The following is a 17,010-nucleotide window of genomic DNA, read 5'->3' on the forward strand; positions in this document are numbered from 1 at the left end:
ATATAAGAGTGCATTTGTTGTATTCTATATAACATTTGAACAATTTTAGTATCTTCCTTTACTTACACTTACTTTTCTTGTAGATTATCAATTTACAGTTAATTGAATTACATATCAATTTGAGTGTATTATCATTTACATCAATACAAATTTATTTGCGCTTAGAGATATTTGCAGGGTTGGGTAGTAACTAGTTAAAAAGTTAAAAGTTAAGTTAAAATGTGTGAAATGTTAATAACTTTTAACTTAACTTAATTAATTTTAAACGTATTAACTTTTAATTTAAACTAGTTATTTTAACTTATTAATTTTTTTATACAAGTTAAAAATTTATATTTTTGAAAGTCGGAAATTATCTATTTATTAATAATTATAATAACATAAGACTATTACCATTAAAACGTACGTTCGTAAAATACAATACAACGATACCATCCTCGGCGTACATGGAGCATATGTTTATTGCAGGTGGTTTAGTATATGATGACTTAAGAGATAAAATGACAGATTATAATTTTGAGATGATACATTTATTAAAATTTAATAAATATTTTAAAATTGTTTTAATTCATTGTTGGTTAAAAAAGAAAGATTAACTTACCCAACCCTGGATATTTGTGGCTTGATACTATTTACAAATCTTGTATTTATATGATATTTTAATTTCATACTTTTGAACTTTTTTTTTTTTAATCTGTTTTGAATTCCCAGTACCCTATATTAAATCCTACTATCAATAATAGTCTATTATTCTCTTAATAGCTACATGTGGGTACTCTTGTCGCAACTTCTTGATGTAGAAATTATTAATGTTGTCACAAAAGCTGAGATCCATCAACTCCAATTTGGGGCAACTTGACAAAATATCATAACATATCTCTGGTGTCAGAAATAACGCGCCTAACAAATCCAACTGTTTTAAGTGTTTACACTGTGTCAGTCCTTTCAAATCGCGATCTGTGAGTCCACGAAAAGTGGCCAAAAAGATTTTCTCCAAGAATTGGCAAGAAGAGAACAATTTAATCAAGGTTTCACCATGACCAGATGTGCTACCACTATATAAAAGAAACAAAAACTATATTATTATAGCCTTTTATAAAGAAAAAACGCAGTTTTCAAGCGCATGCAAGAGAAATTTTAATAAAAAATATGGTATATATATATATATATATATATATATATATATATATATATATATATATATATATATATATAATTGTCTGAGAAATTATAATACACACCACCAACTGAAATCCACTTCTCGTAGATTCTTACAAGCAGCCAGAGCATTAATACCTTGCGATGTAAGAGTCTGTGCCTTCCAAAAATCTATACTTTCCAAATCCGGACACGATTTTCCCAATTCCATTGCGATTACATCTATATTTATATTGTCTTGAAACGTTCCTGCTATATTTAAATGACGCAACCATCGATTCTTCTGCAGTATTTTGCATAAAGTATCAGTTTTTATAAATGTCCTGTAAAGGTCTAAACGCTCCAAAAATTCAAGGTTCTCGAGATACTCAAAACTCCAATCTTGTATGCCCTGACAATTGCGTAAGCATAATTCTAAAAAAAAAGAAATATATATATTGTATATTTCTTATCTGTATTAATTATTTGGTTGTATAATCATGGCAATCGCATTTATATACATACCTTTCAAATTTTTACATGTTACCGATATTTGATAAATGGTAGAATCGTCAACAGTTTTGCAACAGTTTAATCGTAAATGTGTTAGAAGACTGCCACAATCGTTGAGAAATATTTTAATACATGTAGTAGAAAACATATCATGGTTACCACACCACGAAAGATCCAATTTTTGTAAATATTTACATCTAAGCGATAAGTTATCCAATGTACATGTATTAAAAGAATGCCAATATGGTTTTACGTTTAAACTTGTATAGAGTAAAGGATCTAGTGCCAAGTTATAGAAGTACTTATTTACTCTGGACATGCGATATAGCGATCTCAAATCTAAATTTTTTAATATTTTTAATATCGTTTCAATCTGCAAAAAAAAAATTGTAAAATCTTATTGAATAAGATAAACAATAAGTGTCACTAGACATAAGAGACTTAAAAAAAAAAAAAAGACTTTACAGAGAGCAAAGAAAAATTGCCACATAATTCCTTGGGTTCATTTGAAGAAGTTTCAATATTATTTGTAAATCTTGGTAAATCTTTTATTAAAAATTGTTGCATCTTATTTAGTCCTTCTTCAATAGGCGGTACGAAATGATAAAATTGGTCCAAACCAGATATTAGAATGCTCTTGAGATTGTCAATTATATTACTGCAAATAATTTTTTTTATATTTTATTTTATTATATATTATATATTATAATATTATATATTATAATAAAATATTTTAAAATAAATTTGCTTTCATTATTACATACATAAAAAAAATTAATATCACATAATATCAACAATCATAATACCTTTCATATGTAGTGTAATATTCATTCAATATTGCTTTCAGATTCTTTATACTCTCTTGTGTATTTTCATAATGTGGTGTTAAATTATCATCTAGAATATTATTGAAACTATGGCCATAAATTGTATCTTGTAGTATATCAGATAAACTCTGTTTGTTTGATGGATCTTTGGGAAACATCATTTTTGATGTACCAATAAGCGACACAGCATCCAATTCTGTGTAATAGTCCAGTAAGCTATGGTTAAATTCTAGCCTTAACATTTTGGTTTTGAAGTTACATAATCGTAAAGGCGGAGAGAATAATCGTGATTGCTGGGCTACAATCTGAGGTGGTCCATTCCATAATTGAAACCATTGACCATAACAATCTTGTGCCCAAATAGCAATTACACTTCCAGGATTATATAATTCATATATGGAAACTCTAATTGGATATATTGGCTCACGATATTCAATATCTTCAAGTTCCATATAAAATAACAAACATAATTATAATCTTGCCAATATATAAATATATCTTTTTTCCATCAACTATTATCATTAAATATATTTTGTATACCAATGTAATCTTGGCTCACAACATCTGGATTATTCTGTGGCATATAATCAATTGATCTTGAAGGTGCTTTATCCCACCATAATCCATAAGATCTCTATATGAAAAAATAAATTTATTAAGCCTCAAATACTGCCAGGATAATAAAAATTAAAGTCAGAAATACATACCATAGCAAATGCCTGTGGAAAATCTCCATACTCTGGGAACTTGCTAGGTGGTCCAATTATATTATGAGCAGTATAAGATATACTGATATTATTGCCATATTGAGAACTAAAGCTATAAACATTATATACAAACTGCTCTGTGACATCGAACTTTGACCCATTGAGTTCTTTTTTTGGTATTTCTCTATTTTTATCATAATGAGACATCATGTCTCAAGATATTAATTTTATGATAATAATATTAGAAATATAATATTGTTATATATGTATACCAGTTACATAATTATATTACAATTATACAATTATATTATTATATAATTGTATATATGATATATAACGCTCAGGTTTTATAAAAAACACAATGTGTGTTGTGTTTTCTACTAAATATAAAGAAACACGATAAACTTAATCCAAATGTGATATATATAGAATATAGACTGTTTGATATCTCACGAGGTATGTATATACAATACATACAAATTACGTTTTTAAAGAGTCGTCTACCAATGCAGGTAGTAATGAAATGACGAATTTTATTGGCTGCATCATGTTATTACTATTTTTTCACTAAATGTCAGCGCCAATGATAAGCATCCTCTTGGACAATCGTCATATGACGTATTGCATTGCACGTTTTCGACCACGTGACCAATCTTGACAGATAACAGACTCGCACTGAGCACTTGTAAGTGTCTAACTTCAGGTGAGAAGATATATACATGCGGCTTCTCTGATATATCTTTGACCTGGAGGTCTGCTAGTAAACATAACATAACTTTAGAGGCAATATAGATAAATTTCGTATCCTAAAAGGAATATATTAATTAATCTTATTAGGTGTTATTAGGTGTATATAATTAGGCCCACAATGGTAAGTTTTTGGCTTATTACTGACGTCTTATTTGCTTGACAAATACTCCATGTTCCCGAGCCAGCTAACCTTCTAAGGCACTTCTGTCGTTTCCGTTGCAGGATGTATTTTTAATGATCAGGCGAAAGAAAATGACAATATTTACCGACGCGAAAGATGATACCACAGTTCTCGAGCTTAAGAAAATGATTGAAGGTAAGGCATGTTAAAAAAAAAAAATGCGTGAGAATATAACGATGAATCGTTTGTCGATATATTGCATGCTTTTATGTTATTTCGTTAACACGATTACTTTTGATATAATGAGATTAACTCAAGCTATTGGTTTTTTTTCTTTTGCTATTACAGGTATATTAAAAGTACCCCCGGCAAATCAACAGTTATTTAATAAAGATTATCTTCCAATGTCTGATAACAAGGCATTACAAGATTACGGATTGACATCGTTAACTGCAAAAGCGCAATGTCCTGCATTAGTCGGTTTAGCTTTACGCCAATCAGATGGTCAATATGAACCTTTGGAAATGACACCGTTTTCATTACCACCGGATCTCCCCGATGTTATGAAATCCCAAGAAAATAATGGACAGGAGCAATCTCCTTGAAATAATGCGTATGACATTGCACCAATTGACGATGAAGTTTTGTGTTCTATACAACTTAGTAATCGTCATGGCAGCTCTGAATGGTAAAACGAGAGAAAATCTTATGTACTATGTACTATGTGAATATTAGAATGTGAATATTATGGTGTCAAGAGAGAGCACCATATGAATATTAGATACGTACAATTTTATACAGATGTTCAGAGCGGCAAAATTTTTTAATATTTAATCTAATGAGAATGCAATGTAGTCACACAATCTTCAGCTTTGTAATGACATGTGGCAAGTACTAATTTGTACTTGATTAGATTGAAGGTGATAATAAAACTAAAAAAGAATCATGCTCACACTCTACAACGTGCGTTAAACCAAATTTATATAGATATGAAATTATTAAGTGTTTTGTTATAATCAGAATGCGAGAATAAATACCTCAGCTTATATTTAATTTACAGACATATAGCTTAAATACTTTAAAATAATTTTTAATATCTTTAAAAACAAATATTATATATTTTCATTCATCTACGCTTTATTTAACTGGCTATATATATATATATATATATCCTTGTATCACAGGGAAAACTAAAATAAATTCAGTTTCATAAGATAATAAATAATGTGTATAAACAATTTCTTATTTAACATGCAAAAAGATATTTATGATATTTTTAAAATTATAGTTATATTGTAATCGGAAAGCATAATAACATATAAGGCTGATTGGATCTGAGTTGACATAAGATGTACAATTATTATAAATGTAAAATATAATACTCCAATGAATGTATTTTTAATTCTATAATATTGTATATCTTATTATAATTGTTATATAACTTATATTTAGTTTTATAATTATTAGCCACACAATTATATAACTATATGTTACATAGGATATGTGACAATGCAAACATCACGCTAAGCAGCAGTAAAAAGAAAAAAAAAATATATTGTACATGGTTACATGTGTTTGTATTCAATATTCAAAAAATTCTCCTGTGCATGTTCACATTTATACACTAATCATGTATATTTACAAATTCAAAATTCGTGCACACAACTAAATCGTATCAGCAAAATAATTATGAATTTAATAATAAAATTATTAATTGCTTATAGATTTTTATTTGCTAGCATTTCCATTATAAAATCCCTGTAGATATCTTTTTTACTTGGTACATAGTGGCCACCTTCGTGCCGTATCTCTTTTTTGTTTGGAAAAAGACGACTAATATGTTCTGTCATTGCTACAACAAATGATCAAATTAATATGATATTTAATATAATTTTTATTCAATACTATAACTAAATTATATTAAATTGTAATTTCATACCTATTGGAATAACTTGATCATTCTCTCCATAAATATGTAAGGAAGGAACATTTATCTTTTCATCATAATATTTTGCATGAGGTTCGCACAGTGACTTAAATCCAGATATCATAATAGCAAAGTTGAATTCAATCTGTAATACTATGAAAAGATAAACAATCATATATATATATATATATCTTTTGTTAATTTTTACTGTGTATTATTTTTCTTACTTTTTCTCTCCATCATAGCACATAGTATACTGACAAAAGCAGCTCCTTGTGAGAAACCTAATATACCATCAAAGGGACCCTGTTCTGTGAATATCTTTTCTATCAAAGCTATACTCTCATCAAATCCTACACATAATTCACTAGGTACTGTTGCTTTAAATACATGATTCTCTGTGTTAAACCACCATCCGTACCCTGTAATTCATATACATATAGATATTGCCAGCACTTATTGAATGATATATAAATAATAATATTAAAAGTTTTGTAGTTGATCATATTTAAACACTTTTTGCATAACTCACACCATTTTCATCTGCATTCTCTTCATTATTTGATGAAACTTTATGTGGTGCTCTTATAAATGTAAAATCTATTTCTTTTTTAAATCCTTTCCTTAACGATCCCAACTTGGCGCTAAAGATTACCTCAGATTGCATATATCCATGTAATGCTAGTATCTAAAAAATAAAAAAAGTATATATATTCTATAATATATATATATATATGTTTTAAATTATATTATATATTCTTATATCAATGCATTAAGATAATTATTTACCCTTAATTTTGATTCAGTTGATTTAATGGCTATCATTTTGCTTATTCTTAATTTTAAGAATAAAAATCAAGAATTGTTATATGTATACATTACAGGTTAGCATATACATTCAAGAATCACGTTCGTATCCTGAATATTTGTATTTGTAAATTTTCTCTATTCTTAACCAGCTCTCATTTTCCATAAACTTAACATATCCTGTTTCGTATCTTTGCTCTATGCCTCTATGCATACAACATTAGAAAATAAAAATTAAAACTATATTGAAACCTCACGGTTTAGATTTCTAATCAAAGTTCTCCCCATTTCACTTCCAAACCGTAAAATTCAGAATTTTAGAGATATCGTTTTGTCGACATATATTATTTTCTAGCACACTATCAGGAGACATATATATTAGTATAGAAAAGATTTTGCGCGCTATATTTCGAGATTCTATTGTAGAAGAAAAATTCAGAGTTATAAAAAGAATTAACGATAATTAATAAAAGAATTAACAAAGATTTATGTGTACAATATTATAGTCCTCATAAATATAACATCATTTATACAATCAGGAATAAATATTTTATAGGGAAATTAAAACAAAGTAAATCTACACACATATATGTTAAACATTAATCAAAAATTATTTATTAATATTAATATTAATAGAAAAAACTGAAAAGATCATAGAATTAATTTAAAAAAAAAATCTATAAATTTACAATTCTATACTTGACAAACTTTTCGATTCAAAAGTAATAAATATATGTTCGTAATTACCATTAATTTCACTATGAATTATCTCTATAAAAATAATTAGCACAAAGTTTCTTACATAAAAATGTTTCATTTAAACATGAACAAATCATTCCAGGAAGGCAAATTATTACAATCATACTATCTAAATTATACATTTTTTAACAATTTCAAATTGTTGTCATTTATAGATCACTAAGATCCACAGCTTCAATCTGTGTATTAAGAGTGGCGACATTTTCTTTACTTTCAGAAATTTCCGGTTTTAATTCTCTAGAAATATCTAATTTCGACCATGAACCAGGTTCAGCTTTTTTTAATTTAATTTCTACTTTGGTTGGCAGCATATTTACACTACTCTGCTCGACATCCACAATCTAAAAATAAAATGTGTCCATATATTCCATAAATATACTTCTTAGTTTTACTAAAACCATTTAAATATTAAAAATATTAAAACATTAGTACATACTCCTCTCAATTCTATATCAAGATTATATCTTGAGTTTTCTTCTATAAAGAATAAATCCACAGTCAGATGAATAGGATTTAATTTTATGACAGACTGATTAGGCATATATTTCTTTGCATAAATAGAAACAATTACATATGATCCAGTTTGATGCCAGTCCATTCTACATTGAGCCTTTTTTCCTGTATTCTGAAAAAAGCAGATGCAAAATATTAATTATCAAAAATATTAACTATTCAATTTATCTATGTGAGAAAGAGAATTACCTTGGAAAACCATACATGGTTGCCTTGCGTGCAACCAGGTTGATCCAAAAATACAGAAAATTCTGTTGTCTTCTTTTGACAGCAGGACCAATATTTTAACCCTTCGTGAAATATAGGTACTCCCGGATGATAATGACAAGTTTCTTCATCGGAAGAAATCCCCATGTAAAACCCTTTACATGAATTGTTTTTACAATTTTGTCCTATTTGTATTTTGCTCTCTATTGGTTTGTCAGCCTCTGTAGCTGTCAATCCTTCAATTTGTTCCAGCAGAACGGGAGATATCGTTGGCGACAGTGTAAGTTGAGCAGTGTCAAAGACAGGTCTTTTTAAAGATATTCTATTGTGCACAGGCTTAGACATAACTTCTATCACTTCATCAATCTTGCTTTTATCAATAGATGGTTTTTCCGGTTCCGGTGGTTTTTCATTCGAGTGTTTTGATTTCGTGCAACCTTTAATATTCAAAAACTCTGTAAAATCTGTACATTTTTTGTTGCAGCAAGACCATCCCTTATAAGCATCATGAAACACTGGATATCCACAATGATAAACGCAATCATCTGCAAAAAAATTAGAAGAGTTATTTTACATATATTATTAATTATTTAATTTGTGATAAATAATTGATAATCAGAATTTTTAAAAGTGACATAACTTACCGTCCTTATTATCGTTTGGATCGAAATTCTTTCCACAACCACGATGATAACAAAGCAACAAATTTGTTTCCTGTGACATTTCTATTTCGCAATCAGTTTATCTTATCCAGTTTTGGAAAAACACTTTGATGTAAAATATCGTATATATGTTCGCGAGAAATGTTTTCTTTCACAATACTTTTCCCTGAAGTTTCGTCAAAGTTCTTAAACGTTCCATCAGCTTCCGAATTTCCGATATCAGGTTTGTTCTTTGTAGCTGAACCAGAGTAGAATAAAATGAGATAGATATGTAATTAAAAATTGAATAGAAATAAAGAAAACAAAGCAAAAAATTACAAAGAGAGAACAAACTTCTTGAATGTATTTTTTTCAAATAATAAATACTTTTAACCTAATTATATGGTTATTTCTCGAACTTGCTCGAATCTATTACTTTTCGTCATAAACAAGATAATATCGAGACTAGGGACGAATGGAGGGATTGGTTGCAACTGGACGAAACTCGTTGTCGGCTGCTATCGAGAAGACGCTAGAAACGCTTCGAAGCGTTCGATTGACCAATCAGGTCACAAAGAATAAAGATTCCTTTATTCTGATTGGTTAATGCGATACTTCGAAGTATTTCCAGCATCATCCCGACCGCAGTCTTCGTCTACTCGAAAGCTCGCGTAGCGCCCTCTGCACGCATACATTATAACATCGTTCATGACGTCACGTATTTATCGAACCGCGAGCGTTCCTAACGGCGTTTCCCGGAAACACACGCTCATTCGATAGCTCCGATAAGACGACCGTCGGTTTGTCTGGCGCACGACGGCTCATTGAAGCAATATGGCGAAGTGTGTCACGGTGGGCTCGCTGTAGACGACGTTAGCGTGCCGCTCGAAAGATGACAAGTCCGCGGTATGGGTTGATAATAATGTAGCGACGACACGTGCGAATCGCGCGAGGATCGACGTAATCACGTGGCGACGATTAATGACTGCGCCCCAAACTGGTTCTCCCCTCGTGATCGTGCGTGTGTGAAAAAAAAAAAAAGAAATAAAAAAAACGAAGAGAAAAGAAGTGTGCGCGCGTTAAACCGGTGTTCAAGAAATCATGGCTACGGATAAGATAAGGGTCGCCGTACGGGTACGGCCGTTCAATCGCAGAGGTAAAGTTATTTATTTCTCCCCCACGTTCTCCTATCGTTTGACAATGGCCCGCGGGCTCTCTCTCTCTATCTATCTATCTATCTATCTGTCTCTCTGTCTCTCTCTCTCTGTCTCTCTGTCTCTCTCTCTCTCTCTCTCTCTCTCTCTCTCTCTCTCTCTCTCTCTCTCTCTCTCTCTCTCTCTCTCTCTCTCTCTACGTCATACGCGGTCATACAGAATACAGACGCAAGCCTCGCCTCGCTTCGTTTTCCCTTTCCTCCCCTTTCCCCCTCCCCCTCTCCCCCTGCCTCACCTCACCTCACCTCATCTCACCTCCTCGCGCCATGCGTTGGCACCCCGGGAATCGAGGAGCACCCGGTGGTGCTCCACGGGGAAAAAAAAAAAAGGAAATGCAGGATTGACCTTCGATCGACTCTGGATATCGCTCTCACGAGATATACAGGCTGTGACGGAGATCTTTTTGCGGAGATCGGTCCGCGTATTATAGACGCCGTTGCCTCGCTTTATCGTTTTTATCAAACGTTTCGCCGAGAGCGAAAAGCCCCCGCTAACGACGATGACGCACTCCCCCCATCCAGAAGTGTCATCATCAAGAGGCGAGATTATTATTATTATTGTATTATTGCCGAGTCGTCAAAATTTCTTTACGAGATGTCAGATCGTGGCTCGAGCGTTGCTTCGATGCTCTGTCTCCTTTAAACCGCGCTAATCTGTGTTAGACACGACGAAAGGATATTCGCATCTTATCGTACGTAAATGCAGAGGATGACGTTTCTTTAGCGAGAGCTAAACCTGACTCTGCTCGCGCGTAAAAAAAAAAAAAAAAATATTAGATATCAAATAATATTAAACGTGACTTTTATATCGGGGTAATGAATGGACCTTGAGGCTTGAAAAGGCGTGAATTAATTGAATCAAGGACTTTCGCATATGCAAAACTGTCAAAGCGTATATAAATCTTATTAGCACGATACGTATAATGTGGATGTGTGAAGATGTAAAAACCTCGGAAAATTTAATTCGACCAGAGTGATTGGGGAGCGCGGGGGCGGGAGTGTAAAACGGAATAAAACGCTACCTTTCCGATGACATTAGTCCGATGACCTTGGAATATCGATCCAATGGGGGAAACGTGAATCGACGGGGTATCTTCGATCGTGGTTTCACTCTTCTCTAAGGCTAAACATTGAAACACGTGTATCATTGCACGCTTATAATTGGACGGATAATTCGAATTGTCATTAAGATCCCCATCGCTTATAAAATATCTCTCTTTATCATATTGAATAGAATACTATTTAAATTACACACATTATATATCATCGTGCATCAGGATGTATCGCTTTTTCAAATTTTCCCAAATTTACATTCTCCGTGTAAAATAATAAGAAAATGTATAATAGTTACCGCGCGATCCTGTACGCTAAGCATATATCTAGTCGGGTTTATATACAGGGTGATCCTAAAGTGACTATTTATTTTGGCAAAATTAGATATATATATATATATATTTAGAAAGATAAAGAGGGAGATGTTTTTAATAATTCCTCTATTATATTGCAAAATAGATAGTTACTTTAGGAACACCCTGTATGTATGTGTAACATTTGCATGCGCGTACGCATTAAATTTTTTTTAGCGCTGATTTTGACCGAGATTTGTAAGAATATATCGCAAGATACACACGGGGATAATTATTTTACGAACGATATAAGATTGTGTAATTTTCTCTCTCTCTCTCTCTCTCTCCTAGTATGTTAATCATCAAACTTTCGCACTTGTAAGATTTAATTTATACGATGCGACGTAGGCCGATATGAGATACTCGTTATTTAACAGTTTGCGTTACCCAATACTGTCGTCATTTAATAAACCAGAAGTTACTTTTCGACTTTTTATAAAGCTTCTTCTTTGTAACATATGATATTGTTGATGTGTATATTATTATAAATTAAAATTACATAAATAATTATATTTACTTACAATACAGGGGTGTCCTAGATCACCCGTACATCCCTTTTCTTTCAAAAACTAAGCATTTTAGAGAAAAACGTTTTCAACAAAAATTGTATGGTTTTGAAGGGAACATAAGATGGTATCATTGGTTTGACCTTGGATGGCATCGTTAAGGTCAAGTCAAGGACACCTTTAATTTCTTAAACGGAACCCCCTATTTTTTATTGCATATTCTTATAGCTTATGTCGAGAGCTTTCCAAAACACTATAATAAAGTATTTTCTTATTAAGTACTTTTTAAGTTATTTTGTATTTTAATCTGACACATATTTTGATATAAAAAATAAAATATTTCGTAAAATATTCAGTTTTCAGTATAATCTTACCGTAATACTTTTATGTACAGAATAATGAGACAAAACAATTAGTGCAAGAAAAAAAAATCAAATAATTATTTAAAAAGATACATCGTAAATAATTTTCTTAAAAACAATTATTTTCTTATACTAATTTTTATATCAATATACTATTTTTTATATTAATTTTTTACATCAAAATATGTCAGATTAAAATATAAAATAACTCAAAAAGTACTTAATGAAAAAATACTTTATTATAGTGTTTTGGGAAGCCCTCGAGGTAAGCTACAAGAATATGTAATGAAAAGTAGGAGGTTCCATTTGAAAAATTCGAAGTGATTTTTATATGACTTTGACGGTATTATTCGAGGTCATACCAATATTATTATTATAATGCGTCACATAGAGCTCTACAACTTTTGTATGAAATATTTTTCACGAAAATGCGTTGTTTCCTCAAAAAACTGCTGATACGGACGCTCTGTTACACCCTGTATATATGTAATTAAATAAATATAATTATTTATGTAATTTTAATCTATAATATAATTATTATTTTATTTTCTTTAATATATAATATAAATATAAATATAAATATATATATATATATATATATATGTATATACAAATAATTAGATTTCTATTATAATAATAATATTAATAATAATAATATTTCTTTGATAATAATAATATTAACGTCGGAGAAAAGCTATTTATATGATACGCAAGAAATATTGTATAATGATACTATTTCTAGAAAGTTGGGCATATACATTGCACTTTCAATTATACTTTCTTTTCCCTGATAAAGTATGATATAGTCACGGGCGATATATGTATATAATAGTATAGTTAAGTTCATAACTTTTTGTGACTTTTTATTTTATCACACTTGTGATAAATTAGACAACAGCTTGGCGAAATAGTATAGTGGACGCTGCATATTTTATATAAGATAAAACAAAGAGGATTCGTTCTTTTCTCACAACTCGAGTTATTATTACAAGAGAAGTTACTCAACTACATTACACTCTTGCCACTCTCGGCTTTAACAATTTCGTATTACGAAAAAGCACGTTACACGATATGATTTACCTCGTATAGACATAAAATAATAATCATAAAAAATTTTCTGGAGAAAGTACACACACACACACACACACACACACACAAAGCAGTCTGTAGAATATAAACTGACCTCGTTAAACTATTTCAACGAGGAATAACAGAGCATGTAATTCATACATTTATATTCTTTTGCATGTTTTTTAAATAATTTTTTTTTATAAATATTACATACAAGGATAATTATTTCTGAAAAAATGATTCTCTTTCATAAAATGGAGACTGCAATGATAATATTTCGTTAATCGCGAAAAGTATGTCAATTAATTAGTAAAATTATTGGATAAAATGTGCACATCCAGAATTCGTAATAGATTGAAATAAACACAAAAATTATTTTATGTGTCTTCACTTCTCTTCTTTAAATAAATGGAAGTTTTCGTTTTTATCGCTCGATTTTCAGATTAATCATGTTTACCTTCGGGAAAAAAAAAAGAATACTTTTAGATTTGTTTTCGTCGCGTATCAAACATTTATAACAATGTATATAAGAATACTTTTATTTATTTATTTATTTTTTTTTTAATAAGAACAGCATAAGAACAAGTTTTTAAACAAAGAAAATAAATTATATAATTCAGTTTTTATTTTTTCTGTATTAACAAAGAATGCAACTAGGTCGATTCTATATTAATCTCTTTTTTTAATATAAAAGAAGACGATACATTTTTGTCAATGACAGACGAAAAATTGCACAAACTTTTTGATAACAAGAAAAATACACGATCATCTGGAGTAATTATGTTTCGATATTCGAAAGGTAAAATGAAGTGAGTCCTCGTGTAATATTTAAACTCTCATTAGTCAATGTGCGGCGCAATTTATTGCTTTTAATTCTGTCATTTAATTATTTTAATATGCGTCTGAATCATATATTTTTAAATTTAATCCACGATTCACACAGACTGGATATAATTTAGGAAGCTACATTTTCGGGCTAAAAATGATTTGAATACTCTACTATTTATCTCGACTGATATTTTTCTTCTTGTTACAGAGCTGGAACTCGGTACGCAATGCGTCGTCGAGATGACAGGGCAGCAAACCATCTTGCAACATCCTATCACGATGGACAAGATCGATCGGTGAGCAATTTTCAATCTTTCTTCTTATTTATTTGTACCGCACACCTTCTTAGCGCGATTTGATGATAGAATAGTCAATGAGTATATTATAGACTTTGATCTCCATATATCATTTTATCTCTGTCAGACAGCGGATGTACTATCAACAAGCGACATGTGTAATGAAATGTAGCTCCGATTCAACGAGCAAAGAAGCATGTACAGGGTGTCCCAGAATTAGACCGCCGATCTTCAGGTGGTTATAAAGGATATGAAAAGAAGCCAATTTTGCCAATAAAGCCGTGTCCGCAAATGAGCCATTTTGGGACTAGAGAATCAAAGGCTAATAAGGGCAAAAATCTTTGAAAAGAATTATATTTTTCAAAATTTTATTAATGCGGCTAAATAGAGGTTTTTATCACGAATTTTTTTGCATAAGAAATTTTTAATATCTCGAATAATTTTTGAGATATATCGAAAAAATCAAAAAGCTAAGTCTACATATGAGGGCTGATTTCATTCCTTAGAATCATTTTTGGGCCGCAACTGGAAATTTTTAAATTCATTTATTTATTTCACCCTCTACATGTATGTAAAATTTCATCAAAATCAAAATTTTCAGGTTCACGTGGTTCGCTTGTTAGTCTTTGATTCTCTACTGCCAAAACGGCTCGGATACGGGTCTATTGGCAATTTGGAAGGATCAGTTTGACGGCTCTCCATCATATCGTGCTGAAAAGCGCTAAACATCACATACCAATTGATAATGTCAGAAGTATGCTTGCGCCACTTATCAGATTATTAAAACACTTTATTCTTATCGTATCTGAGGGATAATATCGTCGTTTCTGTAGCAACTCGATACGATGATAAGCGTGGTGTAAAGTAAATCCGAATGATGGAAAACCTGGAATACTCACATGAGTCATTTCTTTTACACCTGGAATGATGATTAAACGGCGTAGGATCTTTCATTCGCCATTAGATCTTTTCGCAGAATTATTTCAATATGATGCGTGGGCAATCAAGAAATTAATAGAAATTAATCTGTTCGTCGGTCTATTTGGCACGCTATCCTTTCGAGTAGGACGTTCGCGAAGATTCGAAATTTGAATCTCGAATTTTTTGCGAACCTGTTTTCGCGTCATGTATCGCGAATGTAGTCGGCACAACCGTGAACGTTTTTACGAATACGTTACACGATCAATGAAAAGCCATGCTATTTTTATGATACGATGACTCGCGATGTCGATAGCCGACGGTATATCGTCTTATACAGGGAAGACTCTCTCGCGGCTTTTATTCTGTACGCGGATTTTTATTCATTCTCCGCAGGTGATATAACGGCGTTATATACGCGAATTATACGCTTTGCCACTGGATCGATGAAAGGTCGCGGTATATTTACACGCAGTATATTACACGCAGATAAACTTCCCATTCTTTCTATATATGTATCAACCATGACAATTCCTCGTGCGCAGATTAAAACGTGGAACTTGAGATGTGATGAATGAATAAGAATCTATTATCTGTCAAGGTGTCTGTTCTCTGGAAAAATGTGGAAAATCTTGAATACTCACACGAGTAATTTCTTTTACATCTGGAAAAATCAGGGATTTTTTAAAAATAATAAACCGCGTATCTCACATACTATTGAACCAAATTTTAAAGCTCACAGTCTTTTATACAACGTATTCATGATGATATGGAGTCTTTTATGAATAATTTCTAGAATACACCTTCTCTTTGTGAGTTATCGCTCTGTGCATCGCCGAAAGAAGGCCATTTTTGTTTTTACACGACGAGATTGCATCGTCTTTCTCGCATCAACATATGATTCTCGGGAAATCCGGGGTTCAACGACGTCGATATTCCTGGAGTGTTAAATGATATTAGTGATTCTTGATTCAGATAATAAGTTTTCTTATTTATTTATTTTATTTTTTAATTTTCTTTCTTTCTAGTTTGACGCTCTGAAAATAAAGGCCATTTTGGGGAATTTTTTTAAAGAAAAGTATAAAACATATCAATTCTAAACTTTGCACGTTTACTAAATAACATTTCAAATATATTCTGAATTTTTTTCAAACAAAAATATTTGTTTATTTCAGGATGTCTAAAAAAATGGCGAAATATGATTCCAGCTGTTATAATCATCTGAAATCAAAAAATCAAAAAGATTCTTAATCTGTATGAGTGTGGTTATAGTGTGAACTAGAATTAAATTGATATTTGCAAAATTCACATTTTGCGACTTACAAAACTAATCAATTTTTTGGTGAGAAATGAAATTTTTTTTTAAGGTGCTGCTAATTTTTTATTTTTCAATATTTTTTCTTATTCTAGTTCACACAATAGCCATACTCGTACAGATTAAGAATCTTTTTGGTTTTTTTATTTCAGATGACTATGACGGTTGAAATCATGTTCGCCACGA

The 17,010-nt window shown here is 31.0% G+C and overlaps 5 protein-coding genes across 15 annotated transcripts in view; 2 read left to right on the forward strand and 3 right to left on the reverse strand.

The window, feature by feature from the left end:
* Window positions 1–18: 18 nt before the first annotated feature.
* Window positions 19–3,450, reverse strand: Fbxl4 (F box and leucine-rich-repeat gene 4). Its single transcript, XM_070304595.1, is given in 7 exon segments — window positions 19–1,055; window positions 1,242–1,572; window positions 1,663–2,103; window positions 2,106–2,308; window positions 2,457–2,916; window positions 3,018–3,111; window positions 3,185–3,450. Coding segments are annotated over 7 exon segments (2,061 nt in total). The 5' UTR covers window positions 3,395–3,450; the 3' UTR covers window positions 19–733.
* Window positions 3,451–3,888: 438 nt separating this feature from the next.
* Elob (elongin B) lies at window positions 3,889–5,241 on the forward strand. The gene is made up of 3 exons (XM_070303885.1): window positions 3,889–4,055; window positions 4,157–4,250; window positions 4,404–5,241. Exons 1-3 carry the CDS (start codon window positions 4,053–4,055, stop codon window positions 4,658–4,660), a joined length of 354 nt encoding a protein of 117 aa, XP_070159986.1. The 5' UTR covers window positions 3,889–4,052; the 3' UTR covers window positions 4,661–5,241.
* A 49-nt stretch (window positions 5,242–5,290) lies between these two features.
* Window positions 5,291–7,027, reverse strand: LOC138937523 (esterase OVCA2). Its single transcript, XM_070303884.1, has 5 exons — window positions 6,772–7,027; window positions 6,517–6,670; window positions 6,210–6,404; window positions 5,995–6,135; window positions 5,291–5,907 (listed from the first exon to the last, which is right to left on the reverse strand). Exons 1-5 carry the CDS (start codon window positions 6,805–6,807, stop codon window positions 5,774–5,776), a joined length of 660 nt encoding a protein of 219 aa, XP_070159985.1. The 5' UTR covers window positions 6,808–7,027; the 3' UTR covers window positions 5,291–5,773.
* Window positions 7,028–7,527: 500 nt separating this feature from the next.
* Mora (CHORD-like protein) lies at window positions 7,528–9,390 on the reverse strand. Of its 4 annotated transcripts, none has more exons than XM_070304408.1 (5): window positions 9,304–9,390; window positions 8,913–9,168; window positions 8,251–8,813; window positions 7,985–8,173; window positions 7,528–7,889 (listed from the first exon to the last, which is right to left on the reverse strand). In XM_070304408.1, exons 2-5 carry the CDS (start codon window positions 8,989–8,991, stop codon window positions 7,698–7,700), a joined length of 1,023 nt encoding a protein of 340 aa, XP_070160509.1. In that variant the 5' UTR covers window positions 8,992–9,168; window positions 9,304–9,390; the 3' UTR covers window positions 7,528–7,697. The 4 variants fall into 4 exon arrangements, with proteins under 4 accessions (XP_070160509.1, XP_070160508.1, XP_070160507.1 ...); XM_070304407.1 differs by having other exon boundaries at window positions 9,264–9,353; XM_070304406.1 differs by having other exon boundaries at window positions 9,249–9,353.
* Window positions 9,391–9,635: 245 nt separating this feature from the next.
* LOC138937792 (kinesin-like protein KIF13A) overlaps window positions 9,636–17,010 on the forward strand; it is a 35,769-nt gene continuing 28,394 nt past the window's right edge. For 4 of the 8 annotated variants that reach the window (XM_070304397.1, XM_070304398.1, XM_070304400.1 and 1 more), the window contains exons 1-3: window positions 9,636–10,065; window positions 14,504–14,591; window positions 14,719–14,826. In XM_070304397.1, coding sequence (XP_070160498.1) covers window positions 10,011–10,065; window positions 14,504–14,591; window positions 14,719–14,826 — 251 coding nt within the window. In that variant the 5' untranslated portion in view covers window positions 9,636–10,010. The remainder of the gene's footprint in view (window positions 10,066–14,503; window positions 14,592–14,718; window positions 14,827–17,010) is intronic. The other 4 variants (XM_070304403.1, XM_070304404.1, XM_070304405.1 and 1 more) reach the window with 2 other exon arrangements.

This window comes from Polyergus mexicanus, unplaced genomic scaffold (genome assembly GCF_030449975.1).
Source record: "Polyergus mexicanus isolate NDT 795.1 unplaced genomic scaffold, iyPolMexi1.0 SCAF_11, whole genome shotgun sequence".
Classification (NCBI taxonomy): Eukaryota; Metazoa; Arthropoda; class Insecta; order Hymenoptera; family Formicidae; genus Polyergus; species Polyergus mexicanus.